Source organism: Erythrolamprus reginae, chromosome 4, assembly GCF_031021105.1.
Source record: "Erythrolamprus reginae isolate rEryReg1 chromosome 4, rEryReg1.hap1, whole genome shotgun sequence".
Lineage (NCBI taxonomy): Eukaryota > Metazoa > Chordata > Lepidosauria > Squamata > Dipsadidae > Erythrolamprus > Erythrolamprus reginae.
This window is the reverse complement of record NC_091953.1, coordinates 110,498,991-110,515,591: the sequence shown is the minus strand read 5'-3', so window position 1 is coordinate 110,515,591 and position 16,601 is coordinate 110,498,991. Positions and strand designations below refer to the sequence as shown.

The 16,601-nt window shown below is 45.2% G+C and overlaps 1 protein-coding gene across 2 annotated transcripts in view; it reads left to right on the top strand.

Moving 5' to 3' along the window:
• The first annotated feature begins 1,270 nt into the window (after positions 1–1,270).
• Positions 1,271–16,601, top strand: part of LOC139167382 (protein-lysine methyltransferase METTL21E-like) — a 32,741-nt gene continuing 17,410 nt past the window's right edge. The window contains exons 1-2 of one of the 2 annotated variants that reach the window (XM_070751855.1): positions 1,271–1,481; positions 12,984–13,071. In XM_070751855.1, coding sequence (XP_070607956.1) covers positions 13,011–13,071 — 61 coding nt within the window. In that variant the 5' untranslated portion in view covers positions 1,271–1,481; positions 12,984–13,010. The remainder of the gene's footprint in view (positions 1,482–12,983; positions 13,072–16,601) is intronic. The other variant, XM_070751856.1, reaches the window with a different exon arrangement.

Sequence of the window (16,601 nt, the reverse complement as noted above, 5' to 3'; positions counted from 1 at the left end):
TGTTTTGAAGTTACATTATAAATTGCCAATTCACATTATCAAATGCCTTTTGCGTGTCTAAAAACATCAAGCCACTTGCTTATCAAAGTGCACTTTGTAATATTCTAATGTATTCAAAATTATTCACATATTGTCCTTAATCTGCCTTTTAGGTAAAAACCCATTTTGCTCTGAGTGAATAGATTTATGTTTATGTTATTTGTTTATGTTATGTTCAGAAATGGAGGGGTGAAATATGTAGTTCATTTTTTAGCCAACATGAATCTTGGGAGTGATGGAATTAACACAGTTGGTGTACAACAGATAAGGAAAAGTAGAGGTATCTCATTTTATCCCAGTTCTATGTTCTGTTGCCTCAGATATTGCGTAACATAACCATCCTGTCCTATCCCATCCATTTCCTTGATTATAACTATTTTTTCCCCATTTATTCCTACCTTCTCCAACTTGATGCCATGTGGATGACAATTCCCAGAAACTTCAACCATTGTACCAAAGCCATATTTGGTAGTTCTGAAAGATGGCACGAGGCTGAGAAAGGCTGATGTAGGCGTTGCTAAACAGTTTTAAACGTGGCTGTTTAAATCCTTGTATGCGTCACCTCCACTCTTCTTGAGAAAAATGATATCTGGACTGTCGGATGCTTTAATTTCAGTTTCACTCAGCACCTGCCTTGTAGGTTCTAAAATAAGAAAAGAATCGTATTTCTGCAAAGACCGTCACCCAGTATGGTGTCTCTGCCTGTGGGATATGTGGCATTAAAACACCATTCTGTAAAACTAGGTGTCAACTCAAAATTAAGCCCTACTGAGTTGGTCTTTATCAAGTTGGGATACCCAGTAGGACTCCAGTCTGAGTTTGCTAATTTGAGGCCAGTGTCTGATTGGCTGGCTTGCCTGTCATCCCTGTCTCCTCTGTGTTATGTAAGTGTATTTTGTGTCGGCTTTTTTCTCCCAATGAAATTCAAGGGCAGCTGTTGGTTTTATTAATTCTCTTATTGAGGTTGTTGACAGATTGCACTTCAGACTGATCTGTTGTTTCTTTCTGGTGCTTCATCAGGTAGTTAATGCTGGGGGTGGGGGTGGGTGAGAATTAACATCTTATTCATCCTGCCTCATTTTGCCTCTACTTTTTCTGAACACAGATAACAACAAAAGGTATGTTGTTTGAATGGATTGCTTGCATACATTTTCAGATTCCAGAAACAGTTTTTAAAGTTACTCTGAACTATGTTTAGTAATGCAATTGTTGCTAGACTACTGTTGTCAAAACAGCAAACAATTCAACAGCTAGACAACCAGCTCTTTTTTAGACTTTGCAGACCATTACAGATAACCATCATATGGAAAAGAAAAACACTTTGTGAAATACCAGTGAAGGGGAAATTATTTACAACTGAGGAATGAACAGTGCAGAAAATTCCTTTGATAATTTCCCCCCCTGCCATTGTAACTGGATCTAAAGATGTTTATTTCTTCTGCGTAAGCATACTTATCACAAATTTATCACAAATCTGTTTATGTTCTATATAGATACAACTACTGTACTTGTTCGTTGGTTTTATTGCTTCTGCCTTGCTTTGCTAGCTTAAATCAATGAATACATACATTGCTTCTGCAAATCTAAAAGTTACTATATAAGAATAAGCTTTTGTTAGTGGCTCAAGCCACTTCCAATGATATGGCAGAAAATGCTCTCGAAACGTGTTAAATCTGAGAAAAAGAGTTCTCTGTAACTTGTTTAAGCCTGCTGTTGGCATGCAGTTGTGTTTTTAGAAGCATTTGGCAAACATGCTGTATGTACTTCCTGCTACTTGCTTTGCTATGTTAATGGGATAAGTGGAAACAGAGGACCATTAAGATGGTCCTCCCAGAGCTTTATAGAATGCAAGAAATGCTTGAATTATTTGGGGGAAATTTTTGGAAGGCAAAACTGATAAATCTGTCCAAGTCTTAGCTGAACTAAGTGAATGAAGTTACCTCCAAATGCCCCTTTTGGTTTCTCATATCCTAAACTCCCTGCTTTTCTGAGGAGTTCCAATTAATGAAATGGGCTAAGGCAGAGGTCCCCAACCTTTTTTGCACCAGGGACCGGCTTTAAGGTAGACCAATTTTCCACGGCCCGGGGGGCGGGGCTTTGGTCATATGGGGGTGGGGTTATGGAGGGGTGGAGCTTAGTGACGCAGCCCTCCACACTTCTCCACAGGACGGGGAGAATGAGGAGGCTCCTTTGGCGGCTGGGGGCTGCCTGGCTTTGTGATTTTGGCTGGGGGGGGAGTTAGGAAGGTCCTACTTCACCCCCCAGCCAAAAATTCAAAGCCTATCTGCTGGATACGGGCGATGAGTGGGACAGAGCGGTGCGGAAGCCTCTTGCAGCAGCTGCTACAGCCACCGGCTTCCGCGCCGCTCGTCCCACCCATCGCCCGTATCCAGCAGAAGCTGCTGCCTGAGTGCTCTTGGCCGGCGGGATTCAAAGTGCTGGGGTGGGGGGTGTCCCGACAGCCCCCCCACCCCAGTGCTTCGCCTCCTGCTGGGACACCCCCCACCCCAGCACTTTGAATCCCACCGGCCAAGAGCACTCAGGCAGCAGCTTCTGCTGGATACGGGCAATGGGTGGGACGAGCGGCGCGGAAGCCTCTTGCAGCAGCTGCCACAGCCACCGGCTTCGGCGCCGCTCGTCCCGCTAATTGTCCGTGTCTGGCAGAAGCTGCTGCCCGAGTGCTCTTGGCCGGCGGGATTCAAAGTGCTGGGGTGGGGGGTGTCCCAGCGGGAGGCGAAGCACTGGGGTGGGGGGCTGTCAGGACACCCCCCGCCCCAGCACTTTGAATCCCGCCAGCCAAGAGCACTCGGGAAGCAGCTTCTGCCAGACACGGGGAATGAGCGGGATGAGTGGCGCCGAAGCCGGTGGCTGTGGCAGCTGCTGCAAGAGGCTTCCGCGCCGCTCTGTCCCACTCATCGCCCGTATCCAGCAGATAGGCTTTGAGTTTTTGGCTGGGGGGGGACTTAGGAAGGTCCTACTTCTCCCCCCCCCAGCCAAAAACTCAAAGCCTATCTGCTGGATACGGGCGATGAGTGGGACAGAGCGGTGCGGAAGCCTCTTGCAGCAGCTGCCACAGCCACCGGCTTCGGCGCCGCTCGTCCCACTCATCGCCCGTATCCAGCAGATAGGCTTTGAGTTTTTGGCTGGGGGGGGGAGAAGTAGGATCTTCCTAACTCCCCCCCAGCCAAAATCAGAAAGCCAGGCAGCCCCCAGCCGCCAAAGGAGCCTCCTGATTCTCCCCGCCCTGCCCGACGCCCCACCCTGTCCTGCATAATGTCCTCTGCCGGGAGGGCAGCGCCGCCGCGAACCGGCTGGAAAATGCCAACGGCCCGGTCCCGGTCCGCGGACCGGCGGTTGGGGACCTCTGGGCTAAGGGACTGCTGGAACGTAAATGGTGTAATACCCATTCTGAGGCCAGGTGGACAAATATAACAATCTATAGCCATACCTATTTCATAAGAATAAAAAATATTTGTTTTAGATTAGATTAGATTAGATTTATTTGATTTATATGCTGCCCCTCTCCGAAAACTCGGGGCGGCTGACAACAGTAATAAAAAACAGTACATAATAACAAATCCAATGCCCACCAATCTAATTACAATTTAAAATTAATAAATTCATAAAACAGTCCTACTATATATAAAAAACAGGCACACAATCAGTCAAATGGCAAAACAACATGGGCAAGGGGGAGATGTTTTAGTTCCCCCATGCTTGACGGCAGAGGTGGGTCTTAAGGAGTTTACGAAAGGCAGGGAGGGTGGGGGCAATCCTAATCTCAGGGGGGAGCTGGTTCCAGAGGGTCGGCCCCCCCACAGAGAAGGCTCTTCCCCTGGGTCCCGCCAGACGGCATTGTTTAGTCGACGGGACCCGAAGAAGGCCGACTCTGTGGGACCTAACCGGTCGCTGGGATTCGTGTGGCAGGAGGCGGTCCCGAAGATATTCTGGTCCGGTGCCAACACTTTGAATTGTGACCGGAAACTGATCGGCAACAATGCAGACTGCGGAGTGTTGGAGTAATATGGGCATACTTAGAAAGCCCATAATTGCTCTCGCAACTGCATTCTGCACGATCTGAAGTTTCCGAACACTTTTCAAAGGTAGCCCCATGTAGAGAGCATTACAGTAGTCAAGCCTCGAGGTGATGAGGGCATGAGTGACTGTGAGCAATGACCCCCGGTCCAAATAGGGCCGCAACTGGCGCACCAGGCGAACCTGGGCAAACGCCCCCCTCGCCACAGCTGAAAGGTGTTTCTCTAATGTGAGCTGTGGGTCGAGGAGGACGCCCAAGTTGCAGACCCTCTCTGAGGGGGTCAATAATTCCCCCCCCCAGGGTAATGGACGGACAGATAGAATTGTCCTTGGGAGGCAAAACCCACAGCCACTCCGTCTTGTCTGGGTTGAGTTTGAGTTTGTTGACACCCATCCAGGCCCCAACAGCCTCCAGGCCCCGGCACATCACTTCCACTGCTTCGTTGACTGGACATGGGGTGGAGATGTACAGCTGGGTATCATCGGCGCATTGATGATACCTCACCCCATGCCCTTGGATGATCTCACCCGGATCCTGCAAATACACAGCAAGTAGAGCTTTCTGGAATATTTAAGGGCATATTGTCATGTGGATGATCTCATGGTGGAACTTCTACATTACCTACTGTATCTCTCATTCTCTCTCCCTTCCCCACATCCATCCTATAACTGTCACTGTTACTAAAGGCCCAAGGGATCTCTAGATTGAGAATGCCTATTTCTAGTTTCAGTTATTTTTTCAGCCAGACATGGATAGCATACGAACTGTTGTCTCTGCACCTCTAATTTAGATTACTAGAATATCCTCTTTGAAGAACTACTCTTGTGTTGAGTGCAGAAGTTGCAATTGATATAAATTGATGACTATGCTGGCAAAGTTGTTGAGGGTCACTATCTACATATTTCATCTAGGTTGAAGCAACTTCGATTCATTTGAATAAAAACAATTGGTTACTAATTAGATATTGGTCAAGTTTGATATTTTAATATTAAATCAGAATGGTCAGACTATTGGCAACTCCAAATCTCAACCAACAAATGCTCCATCTTACACATTGACAAAAAAAGTAAAATAAATCAGAACGCAAAATACAAACTGGGTGGATACAACCTTGTAGATGACCCTCACTCTGTCAAAGACTTGGAGTACTTATAGCTAATGATCTTAGTGCCAGAGCCCACTAACAACGGAGAACTGACCATTGTAATAGGAGAGAGGAGACTGAAAGGAGACCAAGGGAGGAGGACTGGTAGAGCAAGGTCTGGTGGTGGGAGAGTTATACAGACATGGACGCCCCCTCCCTATTCTGGGGGGGGGGAGAGAGAGAGAGATGCTGAATGATCCTTGACTTTTGAATAACCTCGGCCCCTGAGAACTTGGCACTTTGAGAAACTTGGCACTTTTGAGAAACTTGGCACTTTGAAAAACTTGGCACTTTGAAAAACTTGGCACTTTGGGAAACTCAGCACGTTGAGAACTTTAGCACTTTTATTAGTTGCTGCTGACCGGATTCCCTAAATGAATTGAATCATTCACTATTACCTATATTTGTATTTTCTGTATTTTTATTGTTATTTTTATTTAGTTTTATATTTATAGGTTTTTTAAAATTTGATAAATTTAGATATTTTTCTTATTGTATTTTAATAATCAAGTTAATCTATTTTAATTACTACTAATTTAATCTTAATATTATTGGGGGGTTTCTTAATGAATGGATGACTGGGGTGTATGTAATATTGTGCATAGGATGAATGATTGGTGTGACTGTGATGGTTGGAGTGGGTGGGGTTGTGGTATGCATGAGATGAATGAAAATAGTACGAATGACAGATTTGGCCCACCTGACGCTCGGGAGACAGGGGAGGAAGGGGCACTGATCTCTGGGGTGGCAGAGGGTCGGAATATTCCAGTGTTGCTGGGGAGAGGCAGATATGGCGGGGGCCACAGAGTTAGCCGTTCCAGGGGAACGGGGGATCGTTGCTTAATAACGATCCCTTGTTCTGGCTCTGTGAGCCCAATCTTGGGTACTGGTGATGAATGTAACTCTGGCCCTGGGCTCAGGTTGCTGCTATTCAATGCCAGGTCGGTGGTAAATAAAGCTCTCCTCATCCGGGATTTGATCCTGGATGAGGAGGCCGACCTGGCATGTATTACTGAAACCTGGCTGGGCCCAGAGGGGGGTGTTCCTCTCTCTGAAATTTGCCCAGCTGGGTTTCAGATATGGCATCAACCTCGACCCCAGGGAAGGGGGGGAGGAGTGGCTATTGTAGCCAGGGAGAGCCTTTGCCTACGTGGACTCATTGCTCCGGAAATTGCGGGTTGCGAGTCTCTCTTGATGAAGTTGGACTTAGGGGTTCAGGTGGGCTTATTTCTCACGTACCTGCCTCCCAGCTGCGTGTCAAAAGCCCTGCCTGTGCTACTCGAGGAGGTAGCCGGGTTGGCGGTGGAGTTCCCCAGACTTATTGTCTTGGGGGACTTCAACCTGCCGTCACTCGGCGAAACCTCGGGGTTGGCACAGGAGTTCATGGCCACCATGACAGCCATGGACCTGACTCAAGTAGTACGGGGTCCGACTCATGAGGGGGGGCACGCACCTGACATGGTATTCCTTTCCGAGCAATTGAGCAATGGTCTGAGACTAAGGGGCTTAGAAGCAGTGCCTTTGTCATGGTCAGACCATTTTCTACTACGGCTTGACTTCCTGGCTCCAATCCTTCCCCGCAGGGAGGCGGAACCAATGAAGATGTTCCGCCCCAGACGCCTAATGGATCCAGAGGGTTTCCAGACGGCGCTTGGGGTTATTCCAGAGGCACTCATCCACAGTTCGGCAGAGTCTCTTGCAGAGGCCTGGAATACGGCTGCTGCGGAGGCTCTCGACCGGATTGCGCCTTTGCGACCTCTCCGTGGCGCTAGACCCCGTAGAGCTCCATGGTTCAACGAGGAGCTCCGGGAGTTGAAACGCCAAAAGAGACGTCTAGAGAAGCGATGGAGGAAGAGTAGGTCTGAATCTGATCGAACACTTGTAAGAGCTTTTATTAAGACTTACAAAGTGGCGCTCAAGGCGGCAAGATGCGCGTACCATGCCGCCTTGATTGCATCAGCGGAATCCCGCCCGGCCGCTCTGTTTAGGGTGACCCGCTCCCTTCTTAACCAGGGGGGAGTTGGGGAGCCCTTACAGAGTAGTGCCGAGGACTTAAACACGTTTTTCGCTGATAAAGTCGCTCGGATCCGAGCCGACCTCGACTCCAATTGTAAAACAGAGTCGACTGACAACGAGTCAGTCGAGGTGACTGGGGCACGTACTTGTCCACCTGTCTGGGAAGAGTTTGATCTGGTGACACCTGATGAAGTGGACAAGGCCATTGGAGCTGTGAGTTCCGCCACCTGTTTACTGGATCCGTGTCCCTCCTGGTTGGTTTCGGCCAGCAGGGAGGTGACACGGAGCTGGGCCCAGGAGATTACCAACGCTTCCTTGGGGAGGGGAGTTTTTCCATCACTCTATAAAGAAGCGCTTGTGCGCCCCCTCCTCAAGAAGCCCTCCCTGGACCCAGCCGTACTTAACAACTATCGTCCAGTCTCCAACCTTCCCTTTATGGGGAAGGTTGTCGAGAAGGTGGTGGCACTCCAGCTCCAGCGGTCCTTGGAAGAAGCCGATTATCTAGGTCCCCGGCAGTCGGGTTTCAGGGCCGGTTACAGCACGGAAACCGCTTTGGTCGCGTTGATGGATGATCTCTGGCGGGCCCGGGACAGGGGTTTATCCTCTGTCCTGGTGCTCCTTGACCTCTCAGCGGCTTTCGATACCATCGACCATGGTATCCTTCTGCACCGGCTGGAGGGGTTGGGAGTGGGAGGCACTGTCCTTCAGTGGTTCTCCTCCTACCTCTCTGGCCGGTCGCAGTCGGTGTTAGTGGGGGGCCAGAGGTCGACCCCTAGGTTTCTCCCTTGTGGGGTGCCTCAGGGGTCGGTCCTCTCCCCCCTGCTATTCAACATCTACATGAAACCGCTGGGCGAGATCATCCAAGGACATGGGGTGAGGTATCATCAATATGCGGATGATACCCAGCTTTACATCTCCACCCCATGCCCAGTCAACGAAGCGGTGGAAGTGATGTGCCGGTGCCTGGAGGCTGTTGGGGCCTGGATGGGTGTCAACAGACTCAAGCTCAACCCGGATAAGACGGAGTGGCTGTGGGTTCTGCCTCCCAAGGACAATCCCATCTGTCCGTCCATCACCCTGGGGGGGGAATTATTGACCCCCTCAGAGAGGGTCCGCAACTTGGGCGTCCTCCTCGATCCACAGCTCACATTAGAACAACATCTTTCAGCTGTGGCGAGGGGGGCGTTTGCCCAGGTTCGCCTGGTGCACCAGTTGCGGCCCTATCTGGACCGGGACTCATTACTCACAGTCACTCATGCCCTCATCACCTCGAGGTTCGACTACTGTAATGCTCTCTACATGGGGCTACCTTTGAAAAGTGTTCGGAAACTTCAGATCGTGCAAAATGCAGCTGCGAGAGCAGTCATGGGCTTACCCAGGTATGCCCATGTTTCACCATCACTCCGCAGTCTGCATTGGCTGCCGATCAGTTTCCGGTCACAATTCAAAGTGTTGGTTATGACCTTTAAAGCCCTTCATGGCACTGGACCAGAATATCTCCGAGACCGCCTTCTGCCGCACGAATCCCAGCGACCGATTCGGTCCCACAGAGTGGGCCTCCTCCGGGTCCCGTCAACTAAACAATGCCGGTTGGCGGGCCCCAGGGGGAGAGCCTTCTCTGTGGCGGCACCGGCCCTCTGGAACCAACTCCCCCCGGAGATCAGAACTGCCCCTACTCTTCCTGCCTTCCGTAAACTCCTCAAAACCCACCTTTGCCGTCAGGCATGGGGAAACTAAACATCTTCCCCTGGGCACGTTGAAGTTATATATGGTATGTCTGTATGTGTGTATGTTAGTACAGGGGATTTTCTTAAACTTATAATATTTTAATTAATTGGATTGTATTGGATTGTTTTTCACTTGTTGTGAGCCGCCCCGAGTCTTCGGAGAGGGGCGGCATACAAATCCAAATAATAAATAAATAAAATAAAACAACGTTGCCAAAAAGGCATTAGGAGTTGTTAACGTAATCTTGTATAGCTTCTTCTCTGGTAATTCTGTATTGCTAACTAGTGGATACAAAACATTTGCTAGACCAATTCTCAAATATAATTCATCTGTCTGGAACCTGCACTGCATATCAGACATTAATACAATTGAGCGAGTCCAGAGATATTTCACAAGAAGAGTCCTACATTCCTCTGCTTGCAATAGAATATCATATGCCACCAGGCTTGAAATTTTGGGATTAGACAATTTAGAACTATGATGCCTTTGGTCTGACCTAAGCATAGCACACAAAATTATCTGCTGCAACATCCTACCTGTCAATGACTACTTCAGCTTCAACCGCAACAATACACGAGCACAAAATAGATAAAAAGGTACTCCACTCATAACTCGATTGCAGAAAATACATCTTCAGCAACAGAGTGGTCAATGCCTGGAATGCTCTACCTAACTCTGTGGTTTCCCCCCCAAACCCCCATAACTTTAACCTTAGATTATCTATTGTTGACCACCCCATTCCTAACAGATCTGTAAGGGACGTGCATAAGTGCATTAATGTTCCTACTGTCCCTGTCCTAGTGTCCCCCCATTTATTTGAACCCATTTCTTGTACACATAATCATGTTTATCTTTATCTCTGTTACCTTATACATGCTTGACAAAATAAATAAAGTAAAATAAATATAGTGATACCTCTACCTAAGAACGCCTCTACTTACGAACCTTTCTAAATAAGAAGCTGGTGTTCAACATTTTTTTGCCTTTTCTCTAGAACCATTTTCCACTTACAAAACCGAGCCTCTGAAACTGGAAAAGGCAGGGAGCCTCCGTGGGGCCTCTCTAGGAATCTCCTGGGAGGAAATGGGGCCGGAAAGGTCAGGGAGAAGCCTACATGGAGGCCTCTCTAGGAATCTCCTGGGAGGAAATGGGGCCGGAAAGGTCAGGGAGAAGCCTACATGGAGGCCTCTCTAGGAATCTCCTGGGAGGAAACAGGGACTCCACCCTCCCTGTGGTTTCCCCAATCGCATGCATTATTTGCTTTTACATTGATTCCTGTGGGAAAAATTGCTTCTTCTTACAAACTTTTCTACTTAAGAACCTGGTCACGGAACAAATTAAGTTCGTAAGTAGAGGTACCACTGTACTTTATAAGGCATAGAAAACTTTAGTCAACTTGAAACAAGGATAGAAAGATCAACTTCCCTGGTGTAAATTTGCATGATCACTTATACTATGGGGAGATCTTATTGCTGTGTCATTAAATGTGGATTATGTGTTACAGATTTCTGAGCCACAGTGCCTACTAATTGAAATATTTCAGGAGCATCTACTATTACACTGCTCCTGATATTGAAGAATCATATTTTTACTCATACATATCCTTTCTAATTGAATGCACTTTCTGCTGTTAACACTTTATTATTTTTATATTTTATTTTTTCCCCTTCATTTCCTCCCATCCAATTTAATGTATATGCTGTTTGGTAATTTTTTAAACACTGCATGATCCAGTCTGGGTTGGTTACCAGAATCAGAGGTATTGTCTTTGGAGCTTTTGGATTTGCACTGGAGACCGTCTTCTTTAAACACTTTTTATTACAGGGGTATTTTTAACAATTTAACAATTTAAAATAATATTGACAGTGCACTAAAGAGATATATTTATAGACAATTATTGTGAAGTATTTGCCAATATAACAAAATATTCATACAGTGAGATTTCAGTATTCACACGTGAACTGAATTAGCTAATAAAACAAATATACCAGTCAAGATGTTTAAATTAAGAAATTGATCAATTAAATTGATCTAGATTTATAAATAACTGGTGTCATTTATAGTTTTCTAAAACCTAAACAATTTGTATGCATTTTATTAAGCATTAAATACACAGATTCAGCTTTTTAACACCTTACGAATGATAAATCTTTTTATGGTGTGCAGGTTTGAAAATATGCAGAATATTTGAGATCAGAAACACATCTATTACTACCTTCTGATACTTCTTGCAATTTTGTTGAGTAGAAATTTATGTCAGTAGGTTTTTTGGGAGGGTGGGAGTTGTCAGTGGGTTTTTTTAAAATTTATTAATTTATTTATTTAATTGGATTTGTATGAGTCTACGGAGAGGGGCGGCATACAAATGTTAATAATAATAATAATAATAATAATAATAATAATAATAATAATAATAATAATAATAATAATGCCGCCCCTCTCCGAGGACTCGGGGCGGCTCACAGCATATATAAAAACAAAACAATAATGTAAATCCAATTAATACTACAATTTAAAAACAATTAAAAGAAAAACTTATCGACCAAACATTCAACAATCATACTTAAAGCATTCAGTGGTCAGGGGGAAGATCTAAAAGTCCCAAGTCTGGTGGCAAAGCTCTTTCGGAAGGCAAGGAGGGTGGGGGCAGTGCGAATCTCTGGGGGGAGCTGATTCCAGAGGGTCGGGGCTCCCACAGAGAAGGCTCTTCTCCTAGGTCCTGCCAGCCGACATTGTTTTACATCTCTTGGTTAAGTTATTTTCAAGAGATTCTAAAATCTGTGAAAACTTGAGATGTGACATGGTTCCACAAAGTTTTCCCACAAAGTTGGCTTTCCTCAACATTAATTTAGATTTGTTCTTTGCTATTGGAGCTATTCCTGTCAATAGCCAACAATAATGTAACTGCTAAATTGTCATTGGATGTTGACCATTACAGTAACATTCTTATTTATTTATCCAATCAACCAAGAAAGCATAACTACTGAAGATAATGGGAGGGCTCTGCTTTTTCATAGAATAAGATTTGACTTAATTATTATTGTTGTTCCAATGTCATGTCCAATTCATCACAACCCCATGGACAATATTCCCCCAGTCCTTCCTGTTCTCTACTATCCTTTGGAGTCCATTTAAGCTCATACTGACTGCTTCAGTGACTCCGTCCAGCCACCTCATTCTCTGTCATCCCTTTCTTCTTTTGCCCAATCTTTCCCAACTTTGGGCTCTTTTCCAGTGACTCCTTCCTTCTCATTTGGTGGCGAAAGAATTAGGACTTAATTTCCTTGCTTTTTGGACTATAACACTCCTGGGTGTATAAGAAGAGGTAAGTAAGAAAAAAAATTATTTTGTCCTCCCCGGTCCTCAGGAGCACTCTGAAGGCTTCCCAAACCCTCTGTGTGTCTCATTTTTTTTGGCAAAAGGTGCCCATTTCCACCCATTTTTACAAAAAATGGCATGGCCAGAGGATTTGGGAGGCCTGCAGATTGCTTCTGGGAGCTAGGTGAAGGCAAAAATGCCCCTGTTTTTGTAAAAAACACCCTATTTTTAAGCTGTTTTTTTAAAAAAAACTGCATTTTTGCCTTCCCCTAGCTCCCAGAAGCAATCTGCAGGCCTCCAACCCCCCCCCCCCCACATTTTCAGCAATTTTTACAAAAAACTGGGTGCAAAGAGGGCTTAGGAGGCCTGCAGAGTGCTTCTGGGGGTTGTGGGGAAGACAAAAAGGTGCTATATATTTTTTTTAAAATCTCTTTTTTTGTAAAAACAGTAGCATTTTTGCCTTCTTCCATCCCCCAGGAGTACTCTGCAAGCCTCCCAAACCCTCTGCGCACCCTGTTTTTGTGAAAAATGTGCCAATGTGCAGGGGCAGGGCTTCAGGAGACCTAAAAATGACTGTATTTGGTGTATAAGACACACCAACATTTCCACCCTCTTTTAAGAAGGAAAAAATGTGTCTCATACTCTGAAAAATAGGGTATTACTTTTTATATTATTTCATAGTGTTTTTGGTTTCATTTCTAGGATTGTTAACCCAGGACTTTATATGATATGGATTCAAAATCCTCTCAAGAAAAATATGAACTACCAAGAAAACTGGACCATAACAAAGGTAAATATTACCCACTCTTCCATCTGGTTTTATGGCTAGCTTGCTATGTTTCATATTTATTAACTGGTGATATAATAGACCTTATTACAAAACCATTATTTAGTATTATAATAGAATATAGTAAAAGCAAGGAATGTTACAGATCATGGCGAGATCCAGAAGAAAGGCCTTCTTTGTGGTGGCTCCCTCCCTTTAAAACATCATTCCTCCAGAAATTAGACTGGCAGATGGCCCCCACTCTTTTGGAAGTCCCTGAAGATATGGTTTTGCCAGTGGGCCTGAGGAACCCAGATGGAGCCCATTAAATGACTGATTTAAGTATGTGTTGTCACCGAGGAGGAGTGGGGGATTATTATTTTATTATTTTTTATTATTTTCATTTCTTCTACCATGTTTTTTGTCTGTAAATTGCTCGAGTTGCTCTGAGCTAGTAGGCAGCAATATAATCTTCCTAAAATAAAATAATAAAATATTTTAGGGCCACAGATTTGCTTAAGAACCATGTTACTAGCATCAACTTCAGTAATTCAACTGTGGCAAGAAAGATTGTAAAATGGGACCAACGCCATTTAACAACTGTCTCACACAACAGCAGAGAGTTTGGGCTCAATTGAGGTCCTAAGTCAAGAACTACCTGCACTAAATTCATGTCCCATTATTATCATTGCCCACTGTTTAGTCAGGAGCAGGGGTGGTTCTGACTTATCTCACTTCCTGTTCGCTTCCTCCCACATGTGCGCTTTGCGTGCATTCATGTGCAGTGCTGAAAATCCAGCTTCTGCACATGTGCAGAAGCAAAAAACAAGACGACGCTGCCTATGGCGCTGCCGAGAAAACCAGTTCAGAGGCGTGTCCAATTAGCCATCGCTGCCAGTTCAGTGAGCGGGAGGGAGGAATTCCCATTACCGGTTCTAAAGAACCAGTCTGAATCGGCAGGAACTCACCTCTGGAAAGGAGGAGGCAATTAGGAGAATAGAGACAAAATGAATGAAATAGGAGAGTAGCACAGAGTAAACCCTAAGCAGGGCTGTGAAAATGGCTTGATAATAGAGACAAACAACTAACACAGTGGTACCTCTACCTAAGAATGCCTCTTCTTATGAACTTTTCTAGATAAGAACCAGGTATTCAAGATGTTTTTACCTCTTCTCAAGAACCATTTTCCACTTACAAACCCGAGCCTCCAAAACTGTAACTGGAAAAGGGAGGGAGAAGCCTCCGTGGGGCCTTTCTAGGAATCTCCTGGGAGGAAACGGCTGGAAAATGCAGGGAGAAGACTCTGTGTGGCCTCTCTAGGAATCTCCTGGGAGGAAACAGGGCTTCCACCCTCCCTGTGGTTTCCCCAATCGCACACATTATTTGCTTTTACATTAATTTCTATGGGAAAAATTGCTTCTTTTTACAAACTTTTCCACTTAAGAACCTGGTCACAGACCTAATTAAGTTCGTAAGTAGAGGTACCACTGTATGTTGCAAAAATATTGCCCTTCCTTCAATGAATTAGACTATCCATGCCCAACAATTGCCCAACAATGTGATCTCCATTAAGAACATGCTGGATGGTTGTTCAGACTTTTTGGTAATTGCTAGGTCAGGGGAAAGCGGTGGAATCGTAGCATACATTCAAGGTTAGGTTGAAAAGTATGTTTATGATGGAAAGACTCTTCTGAAAAGAGCAGCTAAGGTCCCCAGATCATCAGGGATTTAGCAGGAGTATCATTTCCCTTGGCAATACTTTAAAAAGGTTGACCTTGTAACCCTTGTATCATATTTCAGTGTTTGCAAAGGGTGTGTTGCATCCACTTTAGTAGAGATGTTCTCACTTGCTGAAATCTCTTATCATTTCACTTGGTTGGGGTCATAACCCAGAGAGATGCAGCTTTCAGAATGTACTTGTTGAGGTGATGAGAAAAAAAGATTATTATGTTAGAAAGGAATGAGACTTAGTGAAGGATGGCATAGTGAACGGGACTTAGCATGTAGCAGTGGTTCTCAACCTTCAATACAGTTCCTCATGTTGTGGTGACCCCCAACCATAAAATAATAAAATTATTATTATGGGGCTACCTTTGAAAAGTGTTCGGAAACTTCAGATCATGCAGAATGCAGCTGCGAGAGCTATCATGGGCTTTCCTAAATACGCCCATGTCACACCAACACTCCGCAGTCTGCATTGGTTGCCAATCAGTTTCCGGTTACAATTCAAAGTGTTGGTTATGACCTATAAAGCCCTTCATGGCACCGGACCAGAATATCTCCAGGACCGCCTTCTGCCGCATGAATCTCAGCGACCAGTTAGGTCTCACAGAGTTGGCCTTCTCCGGGCCCCGTCAACTAAACAGTGTCGTTTGGCGGGACCCAGGGGAAGAGCCTTCTCTGTGGTGGCCCCGACCCTTTGGAACCAACTCCCCCCGGATATCAGAGTTGCCCCCACCCTCCTTGCCTTTCGTAAGCTCCTTAAAACCCACCTCTGTCGTCAGGCATGGGGGAACTGAGACTTTCCCTCCCCCTAGGCTTATAAAATTTATGCATGGTATGTCAGTATGTATGATTGGTTTCTAAATTGGGTTTTTAAAAATTAATTTAAATATTAGATTTGTTTATATTGTATTATTATTGCTGTTAGCCGCCCCGAGTCTGCGGAGAGGGGCGCATACAAATCTGATTAATAAATAAATTAATAAATAAATTAGGTAACTCAGGGGTGGGTTCTAATTTACTTCGCTGCCAGTTTTCTTCCTCCTGTGCTGTGTGGCTGCACATACACTTTGCACATTCAGCAGTGCTGAATTTAAAAAAAGAATTGCAAAAAAAAAAGAAGCTGAAAACAAGATGGCAACACAGTGCCGGAAACTCGGCTTCTGTGCATGCTCAGAAGTTCCCATGGTACAGATAATTTTTTTTGCAGTAGTCTATTTGCATGTGGGCGGACCCACCTGGGGATTGATAAAGGAGTCGTGTCTCAGTTCCTAATACCACCCAAAATGATTTAGCTTTACTAGATATATGGTCAAAGCAATGGAAACTGCAGTTTAATGTTTCCAAATGTAAAATAATGCACTTGGGGAAAAGGAATCCTCAATCTGAGTATTGTATTGGCAGTTCTGTGTTAGCAAAAACTTCAGAAGAAAAGGATTTAGGGTCTCAAAATGGGTGAACAGTGCAGTCAGGCGGTAGGGAAAGCAAGTAGGATGCTTGGCTGCATAGCTAGAGGTATAACAAGCAGGAAGAGGGAGATTATGATCCCGCTATATAGAGTGCTGGTGAGACCACATATGGAATACTATGTTCAGTTCTGGAGACCTCACCTACAAAAAGATATTGACAAAATTGAACGGGTCCAAAGATGGGCTACAAGAATGGTGGAAGGTCTTAAGCATAAAACGTATCAGGAAAGACTTAATGAACTCAATCTGTATAGTCTGGAGCATAGTTCCCTCTAAGCTGAGCAGTGAGCAATCGCTCACTTAAAAATCATCATCAACTCAGAGTTTTCCAAACCTGCCCAGAAGCCGAGAGGGAAAGAGTGA